Source organism: Spermophilus citellus (genome assembly GCF_964194105.1).
Source record: "Spermophilus citellus genome assembly, chromosome: 16".
Classification (NCBI taxonomy): Eukaryota; Metazoa; Chordata; class Mammalia; order Rodentia; family Sciuridae; genus Spermophilus; species Spermophilus citellus.
Window position 1 is genome coordinate 78,759,157 of NC_138196.1, and position 23,288 is coordinate 78,782,444.

Below are 23,288 nucleotides of genomic sequence, written 5' to 3' on the forward strand. Positions count from 1 at the left end.
CTTGAGTCACAGAGCAGGGCTGTAAGGTTGATTTTGCAGGATAATTATGAGATTGGTCGTATCCCACCCATCACTCTTCTTATCCCTCTTATCCCTTCCTCCTCCCACTTTACAACCCTCTCCGAAGCACTCACCTACACACCCAGATTCACACACGTACACCATTGTGCCATTGGCAAGAAGCACCTGGAATCCAATATTGTAGAGAGGAGAGCCAGGAACCAGAAAGTTTTGCCACTAGTTGCTCAGTGATGTAAGCCGGCCAGTAAAGACCTGATCTCTCTCCATCTGTATCTCTGTCCCCCTCTCAACTCAGTTTCCTAACCTGTCAAGCTGGGAGACTAAATTCTCACTCCATCTTTCTCACAGGCCAGTCGAAGGGATCCATGGGGGCAATGGAGTTCCCAAGTCCTAAGCCCTGGTCTCAAGTCTTACTCAACTCAGAATATCTGGGGATGGGTTCCTGATCTGTTCTCTTGAGCAATGCCCAAATGAGTCAAGGTACAGCATAGAACCCCTAGCAGAAAGCAAAATACAAAACCATTCATAGCTTTATTTGAAATTGTGTTTGTGAGCCCTTTGGTGTGCCAGTCACTGTGTCGGGGGCTTTGGATAAAGCAGGGAAGATGGAATCAATCCCTGTTCTAGGAACTTAAGTCCTGGGCGAGAAAGCCTCTATCAAAGGAAAACACAGAGCATGAGAAGCACATGCAACACGGATTTACTCAACTCTGGAAGCTCAAGGAAGGCTTTGCTGCAGAACTTAAGTCTCTCAACTTCCCTGCTCATCTGTTCAGGGCTGCCTTTGCTCAACAAGTCTTCTTGGGGACTCTGCATCTTAGCTTCTGGTTGGTCACAGTGGTCACCATGCAGTCCTTGGGAAATGAGGTCACAGGTTCCAAAGGTTTTTAGGATGAAACTCAAGACGGCTCTGTGTGCTGCGACTTGTGCCTGTCACTCCTCCTTTCTGACCTCAGTTGCAGAAGCAAGACTTCTTAGCATTTTGCAGAGCCTTTGTGCCTTACCTCGGTGGTTCAAGTTTGGTGGGAAGATGCTCAAGTCTTGGCTTTGCCACTTGTGTTCTGTGTGCTGTTGAGCAGTTTCCTTCACTTCTTTGAACCTCAAGGTTTTTTTGTCCGTAAAAGTGATACTTTGGACTGTAAAATTTATGGGGTTGTAGTGAAGACTGCCCTGGGGCAGGAACCAGCACTCCATCCCATTTAAAAAATGAAAACAGAGAAAAGCAAGCTTGGAGCTTCTGCTTCTATCACCATCAACCCAGACATAATTCTCAGGCTATACAGTTTAGGTACTAGAAAACTAACAGACACGCTACTCGATGCAGAGCTAAAGTTGAGAGAAAATAGCACGGAGCTGCGAGGATCAGGAGGAAGAAAAAGAGGGAAAAAATTAAATTAGGGGCTGAAACAGGACGGGAAAATAAGCACAGAGGCTGGGCATCAGGACAGAGAGAGCACAGCCTTGGGTGCATGAGAAGACAGGGAAGAGAGGAGAGGTGACCGTGAGAGGCAGGAGGCCCAGGCAGCTGGACTGAAGTCTGGTATCATAATCCTGGACCCTGGAAGGTCCTCCTCCCAGGCTGTCCCACTCTCACCCTGGATCAGTCCCCATCCCTTCTGATTGATCACAACATATACTGACTCATCAATGCCAGGCCTTACCTGTTGGTGAAGATTTTTACTCACCCCAACTCATCTGTTCTCTGAAAAACTCGGGGAGGAGAGAAACAAGAGGCTAGGGGGAAACATCCATCTTCCAGATGGCCATCGGGAAACTGGCGTCTCCAGAGTCTCCAGGCAGAGTCCAAAGTCTCGCTAATAATTGTGTGGTATGTGTGTGTGTGTGCGTGTGTGTGTGCACAAACATGCACACATTCTGGGGACTGAACCCAGGGCCTCACACGTGTTAAGCACACACTTCTACCACTAAGCTACATACCCCCAGCCCTTTGCTAAGAATTTTGAAATGCACAAGATAAAATATGGAGATCCTTTGAATGCAACTCATACTTTTTATGATAAAGTTTATTGGGAGGGTCTAGCATATCTGTACATATTCATAAGCTGTGTGGGTAAAAATAAAATTTATATACCCCCATAGTAACTTGTTAATTAAACAGAACATCAAGATGTCCTTATGATCTAATCCAGTAAATTTACTTTTAGGAAATTGTCTTAAGAAGATCATGTGTTCATGACATTTCATGTATCAGGATTTTTCACTGTGATACACATTGCAGTCTTCTTAATGCACACACATATACATACTTAATTTTTTCTAAAGCATTTGAATATAACCTACATATATTACAGTCATTTATCTCTAAGAATAGGAATATAATCAGAGAAGAGTTAAGAATTTCATGAATTTATACTCCATCTGATCTGCTATTCATATTCCAGTTTAGTCAGTTTGCTGATATCCTCTATAGATGTCCTTCGTCCCCCACACAGGATCCAGTCTGTTCTGTGACCAAGTATTGCATTTTGCTATCGTGACTCTTTCACCTTTAACTGTCTTCAAGGACTGATTGTTCAGATTGGCTGACTTTTGTTTTTAATAGGATGATCCTCATTTTGTGTTTTTCTCCTGTTTCCTTTTGCATCTTGGTGGGTAAAATACATAGGTGATGGAGGCTCTCACAATGCCTACCTGTCCCTCCTAGGTGATACTACTGACGATCACCTAGTCAACGTGCTTCCTGATTTCTCCAGTATTTAAGTACTGAGTTCTCCACTTCCTTGCAACAAATAAGGTCCCAGTGTGGAGACACTTTAAGGCCTCACACATAACCTGCTCCTCGGCAAAATGGTCCCTCGGGAGCACTCACCGCTGGTTCTTGCCTGATCCAGTGTCTACCATGATTGCAAATGCTAATTTCCCAACTCCAGCACCACTGTCGGAAGGAGCCTTCCCTTCTCCCTTGCTGTTTATATATCCATCATTGTGAGTTCACAAATCCCTACTTTTTTAATGACATGTAATCTTATCATTATACCTAATTATTTTAGTACACAAATTGTCCCAGTTTGGGTCAGTGGGAACATCTTTAAGCTGATTTTTGTATTTCTTGTGACCTTCCATCTTTTCTTTTCCTTCCATTTGTAAGCACTTTTTAGAATAACACAATGGTCCGTGTTCATCTTACCCAGACCCCTACCCTGGACCAGCCATTTCTCCAAGGAGCCCTGGCTCTTTTTGGTGGGAAGTGGTCCTGGAGATCAAGACCTGGCTCACAAAGGATGCCCATTGCTGTCGTAGCACCTGCTTCCTAGACCTTTCCACAGGCAAAGCTGTACCTATACACATGCCTTCAAATGTAGATACATATGAGCACATAATTATGAAGATTTTAGAAATTTGAAGTTCATATTGATAGCTTCCATTCAGTCTGTTCTTGAGGGGCTCTTTCTTGCCTCTCCCACTCCATATTCAAGTGTCCCTTTACCCAAGCAAGAGCCCTGGGTCCAAGCTACACCAGCACATTGGCTCACTCACTCAACCCCATTCTAATTTAAAATAATTTCAGAATTGCTCCAGCCATGCTACAACAAGAAGCAAACCTGCATAAGAAGGTCAAGGTTCATTTGCATTTTCCCACTCATACCAACCCCATCCCAAGGTGACCCATGTGGACTATGTCACAAGTTACTTAAGGATGGTTCTTTCCTTCTTTCTTTGTCCTCCTGCAAATACAATGAGGCTCATTTTTTTCCATTTTCCAGTTTTAATATATATATATATATATTCCTTCATACCTTCCCTTTTTCACTTAGTATCTCCTGGAAATTATTCCACACCAGTTAGTAGCGATTTCCCTATTTGTTTCTATAGCCACACAGAGCTTGCTTCTGTGAATACACACCACAGCTCATTAACCAGTCTCCTTCCGTTGTACGTAGACAGTTCCTGTGTTAGGAATTACAAATAACCGTGCAATGAATAACAGTCACGTGCATTCCACAATGTCAGAGGTATATATTCTGGATAAATTCATAGATGTGTGATTGCTGAGCTGGAGAGTAAAAGCATATGTCAGATCCCCTCTGTAAATTGTGGACCATTTTGTGTCCCCACCTCAATTTCCCATCGCCCGGCCAGCAGAGTGTATTGTCAGGCCTCTGTATTTTTGCCAGTCTGATGGGTGAGATACATCATCACAGTGTGGTTTTAAATCACATTCATCTAATTAGTAAAGTGGAACATCTTTTCATTTGTTCAAGGCTCATCTTATGCATTTTTCATAAATCGTGCCGGTCTGTGACCCATTTTTCTATAGGATGTTTGGTCCTTTATTTCCTTAATTGTTTATGCTCTTTGTGAATCTGGCATATCCTCTCTTGTCTGTGATACATGTTGGGAACTTGACTTTTGATCCTGCCCATGGTGTTTCGTTTTGTTTTTGTTTTGTTTTGTTTGCCATGCAAAGGTGGCTTGGTTTTATTGTCATGTTTGCCTCTGGATTTGGAGGCAGTTTTAAAATCCCTTTTCTGGACTTTTCTGAAACAATCTAGATTTCATCCCCAGCTTTCCTCCCTGCTTTCCAGAACAAAATCCCCAGTCAGCTTGAAGGAAGCCCTTGCTCATTTTGCAACATCCCCTCAGGGATTTGGCTTATTCTGCCTTATTTTAGGCATCTTCATTCCTGTTGCTCATTAAAACAAACAAACAAACAAACAGATCTTACTTAGTGGGTATGAGGGGTCTGGGAAACAAGCACAGCCTTCTGAATGAGGGAACACATCATTTGGGTCTTATTTAAGGACTGCACACTCCAAGGGAGGAAGCACCGAATTGGCCTCCAGACAGGGGGTCTTCTTCCCCTGATCCCTTGGCACCCCCTGGTCCTGGGAGGCATGTGAGGCAGGGGGTGGTGCTTGTCCTGTATCCTCCCACCTCCTGCCTCCTCCTCTCCTTGGCTTGCCTGGGATGAATGCCTTCGCGGTGGAGACCACATTCAGCCTTGTCCCTGGAGAAGAGGAATTCTGTTTCCCTCACCACGTGTCAGGGCACGAGAGGACACTGAGCCCTATCAATTAACCAGCTCTTATTTCTTATTCCTCCACTCCCAGGGGTCTGAGCAAGATGCAGATAGAATAAGTCATGGAGCTGGCCCAGGGGTCTTTCCCAGCCCACAGGAGATAGGGAGAACCCTCATCCAGAGGGGTGGGACACCAGCTCCCCAGCTGCCTAAGTCTTAACTCTGTGCCCCTTTTCTTGGCTTAACTCAGGACACCTGGAGTTCAGGTGGAGTGGGCTGGCTTGGACCCAGGCGTACAGTGGGCAAGGGCTGCAGGGACAGGTGCTGAACGGGCTGTTGGAGAGGGATGAGCGTGGCTTAGGGTGCAGCCTGGGTCTGATGGCACTGGTTCCACCGCAGTGAGGTCGGCTGGTGGTGACGGGGATGCGTTGTGTGTTACCGAAGAGGAACTGGCTGGTGAAGACGAGGACATGCCGTCCTTCCCGTGCACCCAAGAGGGTAAGAGCTCTGAGGGCTGCCCCTCCTCCTCTCTGGGCTGAGAGTCCCTGCGCATCTCCAGGATGGTGAGTGGCTTGTCTCACTAGATGGCTTCAAAATCCTGGCTCTCGTTCTCCTACTGCTTACTGGAGAGTGGAGGGCAGAGCCGCGTGGCCCTGGACTGAGCAATATGGACGAAGCCAGCATTTGACACAAGTGTCATCTGTCTCCTATGCTCCTGAGCCCTGTCACGGACCTCACACTCTATCCAGATCAGGGGACTCTGTGCCCCAATTGTCCCCTCCATTGTCTCCCATGCTATTTGCATTGATGTTTGGAGTAGGGCCCTTGGTGGCTTTCGGTGTAGATTAGAGCTCTCGTTCTCCACCTTGGCTGTGTTCTGTGATCAGCCAGCAATGCCTGACACTGCTTCTCATAAACGCAGGTTTCTTTTAGTCTGGAGTGTGCACCAGGTGGCACCAGTATTTTCAGTCATTTCTGGTACTCATCCTGCGCAGACGAAGTGGAGTTCACCTTGGGAGTTCCAGTCAGGGCCATTCCCACCTCCAGTTGGGCACTGGGCACCTGCCAGAGTTTCCAGGAAGATCTGGCTCCCTCCTCCCTCCACACCAGCCACCTAACTGGTAGACTGTCCGTATTTGTTTGGTTTCCAGAGGAACTGCTGGTTCCCTGCCCAGTTTGGGGACTGATGACCAATGTTCTTATTTGCCAGGGGCTCAGGGGTTTCCCAGGGGGAGGGGCTTTTAGTTCTAAAATGGAAACAGACTCTGCAAGGAGATACCATGACAGGAGAGTTTGGGTGCTAAAACCTAGAAGGTCCAGGGCAGAAGGGGACAAGCTGGTCACCCAGGAGTATAACAAGACTGCCGATACTGTGGACTACCGCCAGAGCCACTGAAGAGGGTAGAGGCGTTTCCCCATCCCAGAGCTGAATGAAGACACCATAGAGAGAGAGAATGTCCATGGTGATGGAGGGTATCCTTTGAAGACCCTGACCCTGTCTCCTCTATTCCAGAAAGTTCTAGGACCTGGAGAAATATGGTGAAGCCCGTAGAGAATGAGAGTGGGGACTCCCCTGTGGGCCTCGTTTGACAGGTGATGAGACAGGCCAGAGCAGGAATGTGGAACTGACCCTCCCATTCCAGCCTCGGCCCCTGGCCTAAGCCACTGTCCTCCTTCTGTCCCCCTCAGGTCGGCCAGGACCCCGCTGCAGCCGCTGCCAGAAGAACCTGTCTTTGCACACGTCGGTGCGGATTCTGTACCTCTTCCTGGCTCTGCTCCTGGTGGCCGTGGCTGTGCTGGCCTCTCTGGGTGAGTCCAGGTCCTCCCATCTCAGGCTACAGGGGAATGTCTGGGCAGGAATCCAGCACCAAACTCTCTCCCATGAAGACAAGCCCCTAACACCTGTAGCCCAGGCCCCAGAATCAGCATCTTTCTGACTAGGAAATCTTAATGTCTGCTCCACCTGGAGACTGGCCCCTAATTTCTGGTCTGAATGGCCTGGAGCAAGGCCCTCCCCTGCTCAGGGCCCCTCCTTCCCCATGGTAAATGAGGTGGGAGGATGCGATCAGTGGTCTCCATGTCAGCTCCTTGTTAGAATGACCTGGGAGCTTTAAAAATTACTGATGCCTAGGCCCCGTCCTGGGAAACGTAACCAACCCAGTACCATTCAACTCTCCAGATGGCTCTATTGTATATATGGGGTTGAGATCACTGGATCAGGGATTTTTAAGTCCCTTTCCTGGTCTATGTGAGTGTTTCTCAAAGGGGGTTGGACACCAGCCTCCTGCATCAAGATCACCCCCAGCATTCACTAAATGCAAATGCCTGGGTCTTACATCAGGCCTACTAAACCAGAGCCCTGCAGGTGAGGCCTAGGGAGCTGAAGTTTGGTGCTTCTCATGTGTACTATAGTCCATGACTCGGTGGCTGGCCCAGGGGACAGTGTGTGGCCAGGTTCAGGTAACCACTGCCTTCTGGATGCTCATCACAATTTAAGGTAAATTGATTGAGAGAAATTTGGTGGTATCTCAACAAAGCCTTTCCCCTCTTCACTTCAGACTTTGAAAAAAACAGGCTCCGGTAGGTTTGCTTCAGTCTTCTAGACAACAGGGACAAGGCTAGGAGTGGGGAGGGGGAAGGCAGGCAGCAAGGGTCTCCTCACTCTGGGTGCCAACGCTGAGAGTGAGGACCTCCCTGGGAGGGGCACCAGGTCCTATCCCTGACTGGGGACATTCGGTAACCAAGATTCTTGACTTGAAGACAATAAATCAAAAAGTAAGGAAAACAGTGAACACGTTGATATATAAATGACAAAGTGTGAATTGTGCAAAGAGGGGGATAAATTACATGGAGTGAGCCCTTGGCTGCTGGCTTGGCAATAGACTTCATGAAGCACCAGAATAGGAATCGAAGTCATTCAATCTCTATACCATCCATCCTCCAGCTATACAGGGGTTCTCAATTGAGGGGAGGCTCAAATGGAATAATAACTGCTGAAAACTGAAAAATACTAGCCTATATAACAGAAATGATTATTCCTAGGCTCTCTCACATGCCACTGTCACTGAGTAAATGTCTTGACCTCTCTGAGATATGCAATGTTAAGTCTAGTCCAGGGATACCAAATAATTAGAAATCACAGAATTTGGAAGCTGATGAGAGTCTTAGAAGTCAACTAGCTCTACATGTTTTATTTTCTAGATGATTAAATTGAGCTCTGGAGAGGTTGTCCAAAATCACCCAACAAATTTTATACCGAACTGGGTCTAGCAGCTGTTTTATCTGGCTCTTTAGGCAGTGCTAATGTCATTCCCCCACACTTGATTTCGGAGCATCTGTGGGAAGCATCCTGTCTATCTCCAGTCCAACCTGCACCCCACATCACTGCCAGGCCCCTCCAAGCTGCTGCTAGAGAATGACTGGCATCCTAATGCTGCTGAGGTACCCTGACCCGGCCAGCTTCATGCCTTCAGTAGGGTTCCAGGTTGCCCTGGGGTGTAGAGTGGTAGAAGTTTTTCTGGAGGACAACTTGGCAACTTCTACCAAGGACTTAAAAATGTTAATGTCCTTTGACCCTGTGATTCTATTTCTATCACTTTATGCTAAGAGAAATCATATGCACACAGCCATCGTATATGAGGATGCTTCTAGGATCAAGCTTTACTCATATTCACAGATCCAATTGAATTTATAAGCTCAGAAGACAAGGTACCTTAAGTGTACCCAGCAACAGGAGATATTTGTCATTGCTATTCCGTTTACATAGAGGACCATGAAGACTCTAAAAGGAATGATTCTGAAGTGACTTACACCTTGATGGAAAAATGCTCATGACATGTTACCAATAAGGGGCGAGTAAGAGAAAATAGATGGAATATTCAGAACATCCCAATTTTGCTTGTTTTCTAAAACAGTATTTATCTTTGTAGATGTATGATGCATGTTGATGTAAACACAGCTACAAGAAATACACAGAGATATTGCTGCAGCAATTTCTGAGTGCAGTATTAAGAATAACTTTTATTTTTTCTGAAATTTCCCTATTCTATCATATGAACAAGTCCTATTTCTAAAACCTGGGGTGGGGGCATGAAATATTTTTTTAAAGGAATGTGTTTCAAACTTTAATCTTAAGCACCTTCCCTTACTGGGAAGCCTCCTAGGAGAAGGGTGGATGGGGTTGCTTGCAGAGGGCTGATAAAAATACCTTCTCAACCAATGAGCACTGTTTCTCTGATCCAAGACTCTGCCCCATTTCTCATATTTCCCTATAGTTTTTAGGAAAGTGGATTCTCTCTCAGAAGACATCTCCCTGGTCCAGTCCATTTATGACAAGAAGCTTGTGTCAATGCAGGAAAACCTTCGAGGACTGGGTGAGCATGTAGTGCACAGCTCTGCTGATCACGTTGGACCAGGTTCATGGGGTGACAGGTCCCTCCCTCTGTGCCATGGGCTTGGTTCAGGGCAGGCTTTGCCAAACTTCTGGGCACAAGACCATGACAGCCACGGCTCCTCTCCCCTCTGAAGAAGGCTGCTTCCTGGCTTCGCCTAGGACTATAGAGGGGTGTTCTGCATGGGCAGATCTAGCCAGAGTCTAAGGTACAGAAGGAAGCCAAGTGTAGTCCACTCCCAAAATATCCTCACTCGGGGCCATGATTTGTGTGTGTGTGTGGTGCTGGGAATTGAACCCAGGGTCTCACATATACCAGCAAGTACTGTGCCACTGATAGACATCCTCAGCTCCCCAAAATGATTTTTAAGGCCTTCCAAAGCCCCCTTACCTGTCAGCCCCTCCTCATCCCTGACTTAAGCCATAGCACAATTCCTGATGCTCTTTATCCCTAGCTTTAGCCAGGAACGTCCTGAGAGAAGGAAAGCAAAGGAGCCATGATGGAATGTTTTAAAGGTGGTATGCAGCCATGTGTGGTGGTGCACAGGTGTAATCCCAGCAACTTGGGAGGCTGAGGCAAAGGGATCACAAGTTCAAGGCTAGCTTTGGCAACTTAGCAAGACCCTGTCTCAAAATAAAAAATAAAAAGGGCTGGCATTGTAGCTCAGTCGTAGAACACCCCTGGGTCCAACCCTAGTACTGCCAACATATTAAATAAAAATACAAGTGGCATGCTCTGATGCAGATGGAAAGTCCTGGTCTGCCACTAACTGGCTGAGTGCTATCTGGCAAGCCACCTTTCTGTGCCCCATTCCTCATGAGTCACAAGGCGAAAATCCCTGCTCTATCTTCCCACAAACATATTGTGAGAAGGTCGAATAATGGATTAAAAAAACTGAAGAAATTTTAAAATAAAGTAAAAAAAGGAGGTTCCTGGCCACCTCAGAGAAAGCACTAAGATCTATTCTTGAGAATGTGGTGGTGGGGTGGAGAAAACATCCTGAATCTTTCATTTCAGATCCTATGATTAAGGGTATTTGGTAAAAAATGAAATTCCATTGAGATGGCAAGGCTTTCTAGAAGGATTTCATAGCAAACTTAGGAAAGGAAGCCCCTTTCCGAGTCATTATTCTCTGAAATGTTTAGTTTAAAGAAGCACCATTGTCCCACGGTTCTTCAGCAACTCAAAATGTTGTCCCTTTCTCCTGAAGACCCGAAAGCTTTGAACAACTGCTCTTTCTGCCATGAGACTGGGCAGCTGGGGCAAGAGATCAGGAGACTTCAGGAAGAGCTGGAGGGCCTTCAGAAGATGCTTCTGGCCCAGGAAGTCCAACTGGACCAGACCTCGCAGGCCCATGAACTGCTCTCCACCACCAGCAACCAAATCTCCCAGGAGATGGGCGGTTGCTCCTTCTCTGTCCACCAAGTCAACCAGTCTCTGGGGCTCTTCCTGTCACAGGTGAGGGGCTGGCAGGCCACCACCACTGGCCTCGACCTCTCTCTGAAGGACCTCACCCAGGAGTGCTATGATGTCAAGGCTGCTGTGCACCAGATGAACTTCACCGTGGGGCAGAACTCTGAGTGGATCCACGGGATCCAGCGCAAGACGGACGAGGAGACCCTCACCCTCCAGAAGATTGTCACTGACTGGCAAAACTACACCCGGCTCTTCGGCGGCCTGCGCACCACCTCTGCCAAGACTGGAGAAGTGGTCAAGAACATTCAGGCCACCCTGGGGGCCTCCTCGCAGCGCATCAGCCAGAATTCCGAGAGCATGCATGACCTGGTGCTGCAGGTCATGGGCTTGCGGCTGCAGCTGGACAACATCTCATCCTTCCTGGACGACCATGAGGAGAACATGCATGACCTCCAGTACCACACTCGCTACGCCCAGAACCGCACGGTGGAGAGGTTTGAGTCGCTGGAGGGTCGCATGACATCCCACGAGATTGAAATCGGCACCATCTTCACCAACATCAATGCCACCGACAACCACGTGCACAGCATGCTCAAGTACCTCGACGACGTGCGGCTCTCCTGCACGCTGGGCTTCCACACGCACGCCGAGGAGCTCTACTACCTGAACAAGTCTGTCTCCCTCATGCTAGGCACCACGGACCTGCTCCGGGAGCGCTTCAGCCTGCTCAGCGCCCGGTTGGACTTCAACGTCCGCAACCTCTCCATGATCGTGGAGGAGATGAAGGCTGTGGACACGCAGCACGGAGCAATCCTTCGCAATGTCACCATCCTGCGAGGTAAGAGGCAGGTCAGGCAGGGCTGCTGCCAAGCTCTCAAGGGCCTTTCTGATCCTGCACCTGGTTTTAGGCTAAAATCCTGGCAGGCTGGCACAATCCTGTAGCACGTGCCTAAGGCAGCGGGCAGCTTAGGAACTATCCTTGCAAAACTCTTTTGTAAAGTTTTGGTGGCTTCTAACTTTGCTTATCATACACACGTGGGTTTTTACGTATGTATTTGTTTAATTGGGCCCATTAGAGAAATAGGCAGGCCTTGGCTTTCAGAAACTGTCTGCTTCCGTCTTTTTCCTTTCTCACTCTCTCATTAATGCCCTCATCTGCCCATCCAGTTACTGCCCCTCAGAGGCTCCTCACTCTGAGGTGCCCTTCTCGTCCTATACCCCACATACACTAGTGTGTTTCTCTGAGTTCTCCAGAAAAACAGAACCAATAGCATGTAGATTATAAATATGATGGATGGATGGATAGATAGATAGACAGATATTATAAGCAATTGGTTTATGTGATTTTGGAGGCTGACAAGGGCATAATCTGCAGAGCTGATGCCCCAGTTGGAAAGCTGTAAGGCAGAAAATTCTCTTACTGAAGGGAGAGTCAGTTTTTACTACTCAGGCTTTCAACTGCTTGGATGAGGCTCACCCATATTAGGGAAAGCGATCTGTCTCGCTCAGTCTTTCAATTTACATGTCAATCTTATCCAAAATTACTCACACAGAAATACCCAAATTGATGTTTGACCAAATATCCAGGCTTCCCACATTTCAGTAAGTTTGACACTTAAAATTAACCATGACAAGTCCATCCCTTGAGCCAAATGCCATGGAACATGCTTGTAATCCTAGCTACTTGGGAGGCTGAGGCAGGAGGATCCCAAGTTCAAGGCAGCCTGGGCAATTTAGCAAGACCCTGTCTCAAAATTTAAAAAAAAAATAAAAATAAAAAGGACCAGGGATATAGGTCAGTGGTAAAATACACCTGGGTTCAATCACCAGCACCAAAAAAATTTTTAAAAAGGTTATTGCTTGTCAATTTGGCAGCCATACACGTTTCCTGAGATCAGCACACTTAATAGCCAAAAAAAGACAATAGCAAGGTCATACTTCTATGTACCGTGAAACAACTATCCTGTGTACAACCCAAAACACCCTAACCCTTTCCCCAGAAGAAGAGTGATTTTTACTTTTCTCTTCACATCCCATAACTCAAATACTATGATGTGAAGTTAACAACATTTAAATGCTACGATATAAAGTCAATGAAACAACATCTGCAGTTGAAGTCCCCACCTGGTTAAGCCTATAAAAATCCACTGTTCTTCTCCAAGATCCAGCTGTCCTCTGCACAGGGAAATGAGAGTGAGTGGGGCCACAGTGGGCATCAGCGCCCCTTCGCCTTTCCAGTCCTTCCTGTGGCCTCCGTAGTGTAGCGTTGCCTTTGGTGTACCCCTTTCCTTGGTGGAGACAGCTGTAAAGGCCTTCACTTGGTTTTTCCCACCACAAGAGCCCTCGCTCCCTGGTCAGGGAGCCAACCTGGGGGTTCTGCCAACTCTGGGTGTATCTATGCCAACTGCACACGCTGAAACTGGATGTGGTGGGAAATCACAGGATGGGTCTAGGGTCCACTGACCCCACTGTGAGTTAGACACAAGACAACAGGAGACCCCCCCTTCATTCCACCAATCTAGATTGAAGACCACCCAACCTCCAACAGCCTTTACTCTGACTTTGGCGCCACAGTGATGTTTTGGGTTGCCTGGAATCAGCATCAGCTCAGAGCTAGGGTCCCGAAGTCCTGCCCAGTGTGTGTAAGTCTAAAATAACAAAGCCACTTGGACAGTCCAGTCTCCCAGCCTTTGTATCCTTCCTCCACAGTATCCAGGGCAGGTCTGGCACTTCTAACCCATTTACTAGGGGTCACCTTTTGGTCCATGCTTCAGACAGGTCCAGCTTACCAGCAAACCTGTTAGAGTCCTTTCTAACTCCCTGGGTGTCTCCAGGCAAGGAGTGGACCCAGGACTCAAATCCAAGGCTGTCCAAGATCCTTGAGTGGCCTTCCACTCAAAGTCACACACTCCAAAAACAGGCAAGGGAACAAGACGCGCTTCCCAGTACAGATGGCCTCATGTGGTTCCTTCAATGACTGTGGTCCTCTTTCCACCAAACCCCAGCAGACTGACTCCTTCTCCCAGGCACTGAACCCTCAGACTGCCCTTAGATTCATATTGAAAAGACTCCTAAACTGAGTTCCCCTACACCAGGAACCCGGATGACTCCTTGATTCCATCCCCAGAAAGGGTTTGTCTCTGTGGGAAATTTCAGCAGATCTTGGTTCTAGAGAACAGGATAAGTAGGCGCTGTGACCTGGTGGTTTTAAATGTCTTGGCCCCGTCATCCAGGGAGCTCCAAGAGGGAGGCGGAGGACCTCAGGATCCCAGACAAACTCTCCTCTCCACAAAACTCAGGCTTAGCACCAACCTTTCTGACCCGCTGGTTCTCTTTGGCCATTTAGTTCCAAATCTGTGTTGACTTCCTTTTATACCATTGAGCATTTCTTCTGCCACTAGGGCTGTTTTTCTTTGATTTAGACTAGTGAGGTATATATATAGAGAGAGATCCTGTTTTTGCCCATTGTTATTTTTATTTTTGCAACTAAGCCAGATACTGAGTATTTTTGATGGAAACTGAAACCTTCGCGCAGTACTTTGCCTAAAGGGTGTATCTCTGTGGCCTCTAAGGAGCCACGTTCCAGTGAAGGCGTCAGTCGACAGTTCTTATGGACGACAAAGACCTTTTGCACACTTTGTTACATGTCAGCCTCACAATGACCCAATACAGTGCTCTCCCAGCAACTGTGGTTTCAGTTGTTCACAGTCAATAGCAGTTCGAGAGAGAGAGAGAGAGAGAGAGAGAGAGAGAGAAATTTCTTATTTTAAGAGAGAGAGACCACAGTGATATAGCTTTTATTATAGTATTTTGGTTATAGTTGTCTTATTTTATTAGTTATTGTTGTTACTCTCTTCCTGAGCCTGGTTTATAATCTAAACTTCACCGTGGGTATAGTTGTATGGGAAGAAACAGTGTATATAGATTTCCGTATCATCCCTGGTTTCAGGCTTGTAGAACACACCCTATGCAGAAAAGAGGGGACTACTGTGCAGTAGAAAGACAGATGTTGGTGTCTCTGTTTCATAGGAAGGCAGGTGAGAGCGGGAGGAGGTGGTTGAGGAATGAGCCAAGGTCACTATGACCCCTCACTGTAGTTCTTAGATGCACTCATCTGTTGCTTATCCAGAAAGGGAGATGCTGAGAGCTTAAGGCTGCACACACCCAGAGACATTTCTGCTCAGGTCCTGCTCAGGTGGAGAATGGAGAAGGAGACAGTACTAAGAGGACTGACAGGAGAATGACCTTGCAGATTTACAGTGGCTTCTGTCCTGACCATGGCAGAGTTCTCTTCAGAGGGCCTCGTCTTATCCTGAGAGCAAAGTGGGACATCTAAGCTCCATGGGACCCTCACTTCAGCCTCTGAGCAATTATTCAAGTGGTGTCTATCACCCAACATACCTCCTGGTCATCAATGCCACCATATGTAAAATTTCCCACATATGAAAAAAAATTCAGGGTCACAATGCACATCCCATCCCACAGGGACCTGGTCACTTATTCATTCACCCACTGGGCACCCCCTGCCAGAGCTGCACTGCTGACTAGAATGAAGGGAGAGGATGACAGTGGCCTCAGGCAACAAGGGAGGTGCCGAGTACTGATGAAGGGGAGGAGCCGGGCTTCTAATTTGCTCTGGGTCTCTAGGCAGAATCACTCCACCTGTCTGGACCTCTGCTTTTTGTCATCTGTAAATGAAGGGGTAGGACCAGTCGATCTCTGAGACCGATTCCAGCTTTAATCCCAAGCCTCCTCTGACTCACCAGAAAGCCCCTGGTGCTCCCAGGGTGTCTGTCCTCTAGAGCCTTTATCTCTTCTACTCTCCAGGGTCACTTCTGTGTCTGTGCTACACAGTATCTAAGCTAGGTCTATCCTTTGGGAATTGAAGAGGAAACCCATCACCTCTCCTTAACTGAGCCACAGCTTTGGCTATTTTCAACACCTTTTCTTCCACCACAAATAGGAATATTAATTCCTGCCATGCCTATTCTCCCTGGGGTGTTTGCAAGGATCACTGGTAACAATGAGCTTGAACAAGGTCCTATAAACTAAGAAAGGGTGTCCTAGTGCAAGGGGTTGATATGAAGCACAATTGTTTGATGGCACAGGCTCTTCGTTCTACTCAGAGACACTCAGCTGAGTGCATGGCCTCCGGAAGGTACTCAAGAAAAGTTTGCTTGATAAATCAATCGATTAAAATATGAACAAAGGATAGAAGCCAGAGTGGTCAGGAGGGGCGAGGTGCGGAGGGATTACATTTGCAAACATTTTCCGTAGCCTCCACCTCCACCCCACTGCCACACCCCAGGGGCCCAGGAGTTTGCATGTTGAGACAGGAAAAGCAGAGTGGCCCCCTCTTTCTGTTGTTGGAGGCAGGAGCTGTGGCCAGATGTCAGGGAAGAGAGGCTGGGAAGCCACTGGGAGCTCTACTCAGCACCTCAACCTGACAGCTGAACCCTTTTGTTGGACGTCTCGGCCTCTCTGCCCAGACCAGTCACTAGCCCCAGAAGCCTTGGAAGAAAGCAGCCGCGGGGATGTCAGGGTGGCTTCAGCGAGCCCCTTCTCCTGTATCTCAGCCTTTGGTGTCCCCAGGGCCCTCAGAAAGCTGCTTCTGCTTTTCCCTCACCCTTCTGGCTGCTGTTGGTGGGAGGTTTAGTCTGTCACAAACTCGTCCATCTAGGCAGGGGTGCCAGTCCACAACAGCTCTTCGGATCTCCTTAGGTGACCATAGCCAGGACCAAGAATCCCTGGCCCAGGCCAATATTCTCACGAAACAGGAGCCTGAGCCCAGCCACCAGTGTGCTACCTCCAGAGCTGGCACTCCAGCCTGGCCCCCCACGTCCAGGCCAGGACGCCTTCCACTGGGCCAGTCCTCACTTTTCTAGTTCCTTCTACCCTGGGAAGCTGACTGTGAGAGGCACTAGGGGGTCCTCCTGCCCATGCTCCAACCCACCCATGGGTGAGCAGTGTCAGTATCTTGAGAAACTGGATCCTCTGGCTGCCCCCACGGCCCCTTCCCACCCGGAGTGCAGACCACAGACTGACCACCCTACTCATCTCAGACATGCAGTCACTTGTGGCTGGACCCTAATGGGCCTGACAGCCTAATTACAGCCTGTGGCTTCCTGCGTAATTATGGGCCTCCCCAGGACTCCAGAGGGCTCTGGTCCCCTCTCCCCGCTCAGCCACCATTGCCAGAGTTTCCTCCTTGGCCTGAAAAGTCTCCCCTCTGCTAAGAGTGGCAGCTAACCCTCCCCACCTCACCCTCACCCCATTTCTTACCACTGTCCTAAAGATGGCCTTGGTCAGCCTGCAGCCGCTTTCCTGCCTCCTATGCTAACTTCAGGTTGTTGACTTTGTCCCCAGACAGACCAGGTCCCACGCTTTACAATTCTCATAACTCATGACTGTCCAGAGGGGCAGCAGGGGACCTGCCTTCTGAGTGCCCATCCCACTCCATAGGGACCACTCAACACTCTTCAGAGCAAGACTTTGGGGCCCTCTCCCTCCTCCAGGAAGCTCCCAGACTGGTCGTCCTGGTCCTGGGAGGCTGGGAGAGGCCCAGGAGTCACTGCCACAGTGGTGAGGGGCAGCGGGGAGACAGCGGGGGCATAGGGGAAGGACCCTGGCCTCAGAGCCTCCCAGGCCCGGGTGGCATCCTGGCTCCACAACATCTGGTTAGGGGTCTTGGGCAGGTTCCCACCTTGTGCACAGTGGTTTATCACCTCTAAAGTGACAACCACAGCCTAATGCCAGCCACACCACACACTGAGTTGACAAATTCTGACAAATATTAGCTTGTTTCACAACCCTTTCCTTCCCGTGTCTGAACCACGGGCACCTATCAGGAGCCCATGCAGATGCCCAGCCCTGACCACCTCCCTCCACTTGATCTCCTTGATATCCAGTTTCTCAAGACCCACCCCCATCGGGTTCTCAGAGATGGGGTCAGCAGTGGCAGCCATAGCTGGGCAATCCATACTTGGGGCAATGAAGTGAGTACTGTGACTGAGACTTCTGCCAGAGATCCAGCAGGAGTGCGTGGGCATTTGGTTCTCCTCAAAGACAATATGGAACTGCCCTAGAAAGAGGAGCCTAAGAGGGGCTGGTTGGGGGAGGAGGGGTGAGTCTCTGCCTTTTCTCCTCTGCTGCTAGTGTGGAGACCTTTAAAAGCCCTCATTCCCAGCCACTATGTCCCTTGGACCAGGAAGGAGAGGTCGCCCACCAAAGATGGTGGCATCAGCAGGAATGGGTCCTGGGGAGAACATGAGGGATGTCAGCTGGTCCTGGGGAGAGGAGAGGCATCCTCGTCAAGATGAGACTGCTCAGGCTGGAGGTGGGGGTTGTGGCCGCTTCCACCCAGAGGTCAAGGGCAGAGAGCATGGAGAACCAGGGAGCTGGGGCAGGTCCTAGAGGAACCCCAGTTCCCAGGGCAGGCCGAGGACAAGCCCAAAGAAGCCACTGTGGAGGAGGAGGGGCAGAGGCAGGGGAGAGTGCCCAGTCAGAGAGGGAAGGGTGGAGGTGGGGAGAGAGAGCTACAGCGACACAAGTAGACTGCTAAGGGTGACCCTCAGTTGCACTGACTCATATGTTAAGGTGTATGAAGTGCAACACAGTTGTGCTAATTATATTACGTGTAACTTAATTGTGTGTATTAAGTGCGACTCATGGGGAGTCTCGATTGCATTAAGTGCAATTCTCAACTGCACTCTGTTTTGGAATGGGGAGGGACTTCACTGGCTCCCACCTTCGCATAGCCTCACAGGCCTCACTGCCTCTGAATGGCTCTCTGCTTTTCCAAACCTCAGCTGGTCCAGGTGCCAGGAGGAGAGTTAAGATGAAGACAGCAGCCGTGGCTTTGCCAGTTGCCAGCAAGGTCTGCCAGCTGAGGGAGGCAGCCCCTTGAGGGCATCTGCCTGTGCCCATTGCTCTAGCTGCCAGGGGCTCGCTGGGCACCAGAGGGCAGGTCCTGCCTCCTGTCCTCTCCAAGGTGAGATGGGGCCATCTAGCGCCAGTTGCCCCCAACCCTCAGCCAACCAACAACTGAATCTAAGCCTCTGCTGCTAGCGTACCACAAGAGCCCGCCATGCAGGCCCACATCCTCATGGTAGGCGGTGGCAGAGAACAGACGCGAAGGTTTGTGCTGGCTCTGGTGGGGCTGGCTCTGTCTGAGCTCTGATTTCCAGGGTCGCTCATAATAGACAGTATTCACTGATGCTGTTCCACACAGAAGGGTGTGTGGGAAGGATGCAGAAGAGGAAACCAAAGAGGCGGAAGAGAGGGTGAGGACGCAGAGTGACAGCCCAGAGAGAGGCTGCTCCTCCAGGAAGCCTGCCCTGAAGCTCCAGCCTCTTTTCTGAGCTCTTGAGGCCACTACATCTGAATCTTGGGCTGACACATAGAGAGAAGCCACAGTGCAGTGATTGCCAAAGCGAGGTTCCTCTCTGGTGGCCGTTGCTAGATTCTGGAGCCCCAGAAAGACAGTGTGGGCCATGACTCGCGCCCCTACCCTAGGCACAGAGCCTCGCATGCAATCCAGAAAACTCAGTAATATGCTCGAAGAGGGTGGTCCCCCAGGCAGCTGTGGACCCCTGCTACACGACTGGCCCTGGCCTTGGGCCTGGGGAAGAAGGACTCACAGCCTTCCTTATGGAGCCACACATAAGGAGCACCCATGCCATGGGTGAGATGACCTCATGTTCTTCCAGCTGAAGGTTAGCACCTCTCAGAGCTGTGCCAACCTGAGGACACACCGCAGAAAGGGACTGCCACTCTGCCCAGGCACGTTAGAATGCCCCAGGAGCACAGAGAGAATTGTCTAGCTGCATGAGGATGGCCTTTGTGCAGAACAGCTTCAGCCATCACTAGACCAGGGCCCGGGGCAGAGCTGCTTCTCCTGTGGTCTGTGCAAGGGTCAGTGGGTAGGGTTTATGGGGGCTGTGGATTTCAAGGCTCCATGATCACTCTGTTCCTGTAGAATCCTATAAGTTGAAAAAGTTGTGTTTTTTTTTAGTTACACATGACAGTAAAATGTATTTATGTTAGCATGGGATATAAATTCTCTAGCTAAATGGAATCTAGTCCAAATCTTTCATTCAAGAGAGGAGTCAACTAAAGCCCAGGGAGTGAAGTGATATCCCCTATGGCTTCCTGAGTGGAAAGTGGATCTCAGGTGGCCTCTTAGGGGAAGGGATGATGAACGCTGCAAGCTGGGAGCTCTCCAAGTTGCCAAAATCCAGTTCTGTGGCAACGGGGGCCTCTTCATCCTGGTGGATGTCACCTTCTGCCTGCCACTTCCACCTCTCGCTCTCCCCAGCCTCTTTGGTTTCCTCTTCTGCATCCTTCCCACACACTCTGCGTCCTCACCCTCTCTGGGACTCTCCTGCTCCTCATGCCTTACTTTCTTGGTTTCTCCTCCCTGTGACCAGACTCCAACCCTTTTCCCAGTTGCATGAGAGGCCATGGGGTTGGGTCAGGGGATGGGGACAGCAGGCAAAAACCACAGGAGGTGTCGAAGGCCAGACCAATCTCCAGAGCAGGACAGTCAACCCCAGACAACCTTGGCCTTTTCCCAGCACAATCTGGTTCCTGTGGTCCCCAAGTGGAGTCTGGCTCTTGTGGTCCCTGTGCGGAGCCGCAGGAGGGCCTGGAAGTCACAATAAGGAGACTGGCCGTGCACCAGGCCTCGCTGGCCACCCTCACAGGTCATACACGGAAGCTGCTGTTCTTATGCCCCCCCCCACACACAGTGGAGCGATGGCCTGAACGCCCAGCGGTGACAGCCCGGGCTGGGCTTCTTGTGACCCGCTCTGTCACTGTGCTCCACCCTGTTTGAGGGAACTGTGAAGACAGCTTCTCATGACTGACATGTCCCCTCTTCTCTCCCATCCTAGGTGTCCCCGGCCCTCCAGGACCAAGAGGACTCAAAGGAGATGTAGGCATGAAAGGACCTCTTGGCGGCAGAGGACCAAAAGGAGACCCTGGCAGCTTGGGCCCCCCTGGACCCCAGGGCCCTCAGGGACAACCTGGGGAGCCTGGACCTACAGGAGAAAGGGGGCCAGGTGGTCCGCGAGGCTTCCCTGGCCTCAAAGGCTCAAAGGGCAGCTTTGGCAGTGGAGGGCCAAGGGGACAGCTGGGCCCCAAAGGTGACGTGGGACCCCCAGGACCAGAGGGGCCTCCAGGGTCTCCAGGGCCTTCCGGGCCTCAGGGAAAACCAGGGATTGCAGGGAAGACAGGGTCACCAGGCCAGCGGGGGGCTACGGGGCCGAAGGGTGAACCAGGGATCCAGGGTCCTCCCGGCCTACCTGGTCCCCCAGGCCCACCAGGAAGTCAGAGCCGCTACTGAGAAGGGTCCCTGGCCCAGACATGGCCACAGCAGAAGGGGAAGAGAGCTCAGGGCAGCTCAAAAGCCACAGAAGATTGTGGTCCTTTGATTCTGATGTAGGGGTGTTCCCAGAGTTGATACTGCAGCTTTGGGCTCCCCAAAGTGACTGTACCATAGGAAAGCAACATCTGCACACACACACACACACACACACACACACACACACACACACACACACATTTCCCTGCTGGCCAGGGTGGCCGACGGGGTTTCCCTGGCTAGGCAGGAGGAGAGGGCAGACAACCCCCTCTCCTGTGACTGGGCCTGCCAGGGATGTGGCTACCTCAGGAAGAAGGTCTTGAATCTGTCTCTGAATGGTGACCAGCTCCCGTCTTTCCAGTGTCTTCACATTCACGCAACCCAGTTCCCTGAGGCTCCCCCTGGTTGAAAAGACTCAGCAAATCTTTTGTGGGATTATAATTAAAACTCCAGAGACAAGGTGGGTTTGATGATAGCAAGCCCCTCCCCATAGTCACAGGGACAGAGTCATCAGGATGCTGCCCTGCCTTGCACAGGGCCGTGGGACTCTGCCCTCCTTGGCATCTTAAGGCCCTGCACACAGGGCCCCTGAAAAGATCAACTTTTTGTACGTGTCTAGACAACTCCCTACTTCAATCTTGCCTCTGCTTCTCAGGAGCAGCCCAGAGGGAATCCAAACAGTAGGTGCATCTGTAGGGAGGGAGACCAGCAGGCCTTGGAGTATTCTGCATCAATGCCACCCACTCCCTAGGAAGGCCTCAGAGCTAGAGAGGGAAGGCAGAGGCAGGCTTGAGTGTTCTCTCGGCAAAGCCACCCCCTGATCCACCCATGATTGGTGTGCCCTGTTCTCTATGGGGCACAGCTGTGGTGGCCAGGGACCAGGCTGCAAGAGGGCCCATCCCAATAACAGGGTGACTCTCGCCTCTCACATCCGACTTCTGCCTCCTGCCCCCAGCTGCACACCGACTTAGAAGCACTAGGCACTGTGACTCAGAAGGGCTGAGTCTCCTTTGAATAAGCAGCAAGGGAACTGGGTGTAGGAAGAGCCTGGACAGCTACAGGCAGCATCTTTGATGTCACCCCACGTCCTCCATCAACCTCCTGCACACACTGGCAGAAGGCGACACTGGGAGTTGGTCAAATTCACTGTAAAACTCCCCTCCTCCTCATGTCAAGCAGATTCAGACACCCCTGGGTGGAGCATGGAGCTGTCTCCTCCCCAACATTGCCTCAGAGACCTGCCGTCTTCCTGTCCCAAGCCTACATGGCAGCTTCCTTGTTAATACAGATGTGCAACTGGTTTGTACCACCCGCCCCCCCCCCCACTGCCATGTAACTCTTTGTCTACATGATACTGCCACGCAACATGATATTACTGACCCAGTAAAGAGCTGTTTCCACAAGGGAGGTGTCTTCTAGTTCTTTCTGCCCAACGGGGGACATGATGTTTCAGGGCTTTTCTTCACATTGATCTTTGAAGGGTCCCACTGTGAACCTGCATCTAAACCCCTGGCCTCTCATTCTAGAGGTGCTGGGCTTTTTTTTTGGGGGGGGGGGAGAAGTTCCCAGTGGTTTTCAGGGGAGCCACCCCCAGAGGGCAGGAACCAAGCAGGGGTCAGTGAGCCCTGTGAGTCTTACAGCACGGCCCTGTAGCTCTTCGGCTAAGATGAAACTGGAAAGTAGGACAGCCCTGGACACCTGAGGGATTCCTCATCTTTTCCTCTTTTGTCTCTAAGACAAGGAGAGAGAAGAGAAAAGGAGGAAGAGACCAGGCCAGACCTGCCCCAAGAGGCCTGGGTCCACAGGTTCTGTTGGAACAGAGATCAGCTGGGCCCCTGGAAGTCAGCCAGGGCGTACTCCAGGAAGATTTGTAAGGCATAGTAACCTCACTCACTAGCAGAACATAGTCTAGTGCCAACCAGGGCACTGGGTCACTTTTTTTTTTTTGGTGGTGGTGGTAGGGTGCTTAGTATAGGAAGTGACAAAAAGGTAGAAGAACAGGAATGAGGCTGAATGGGGCCGCCATACACAGGTCTCCCACCCCCTCGGCCATCTGTGTGGCATGAAGGCCCCTCCCACCAGATCCTGAGATGTGTGGCACTGAGGGTCACTGTGT

General features: G+C 50.1%; 1 protein-coding gene across 2 annotated transcripts in view; it reads left to right on the forward strand.

Moving 5' to 3' along the window:
* SCARA3 (scavenger receptor class A member 3) overlaps positions 1 to 22,575 on the forward strand; it is a 34,365-nt gene extending 11,790 nt beyond the window's left edge. Inside the window, exons 2-6 of one of the 2 annotated variants that reach the window (XM_081269042.1) lie at positions 5,402 to 5,500; positions 6,692 to 6,811; positions 9,277 to 9,375; positions 10,604 to 11,647; positions 20,703 to 22,575. In XM_081269042.1, the coding sequence (XP_081125168.1) occupies positions 5,402 to 5,500; positions 6,692 to 6,811; positions 9,277 to 9,375; positions 10,604 to 11,647; positions 20,703 to 21,154 (1,814 nt within the window). In that variant the 3' untranslated portion in view covers positions 21,155 to 22,575. The remainder of the gene's footprint in view (positions 1 to 5,401; positions 5,501 to 6,691; positions 6,812 to 9,276; positions 9,376 to 10,603; positions 11,648 to 20,702) is intronic. The other variant, XM_081269043.1, reaches the window with a different exon arrangement.
* The last annotated feature ends 713 nt before the right edge of the window (positions 22,576 to 23,288 follow it).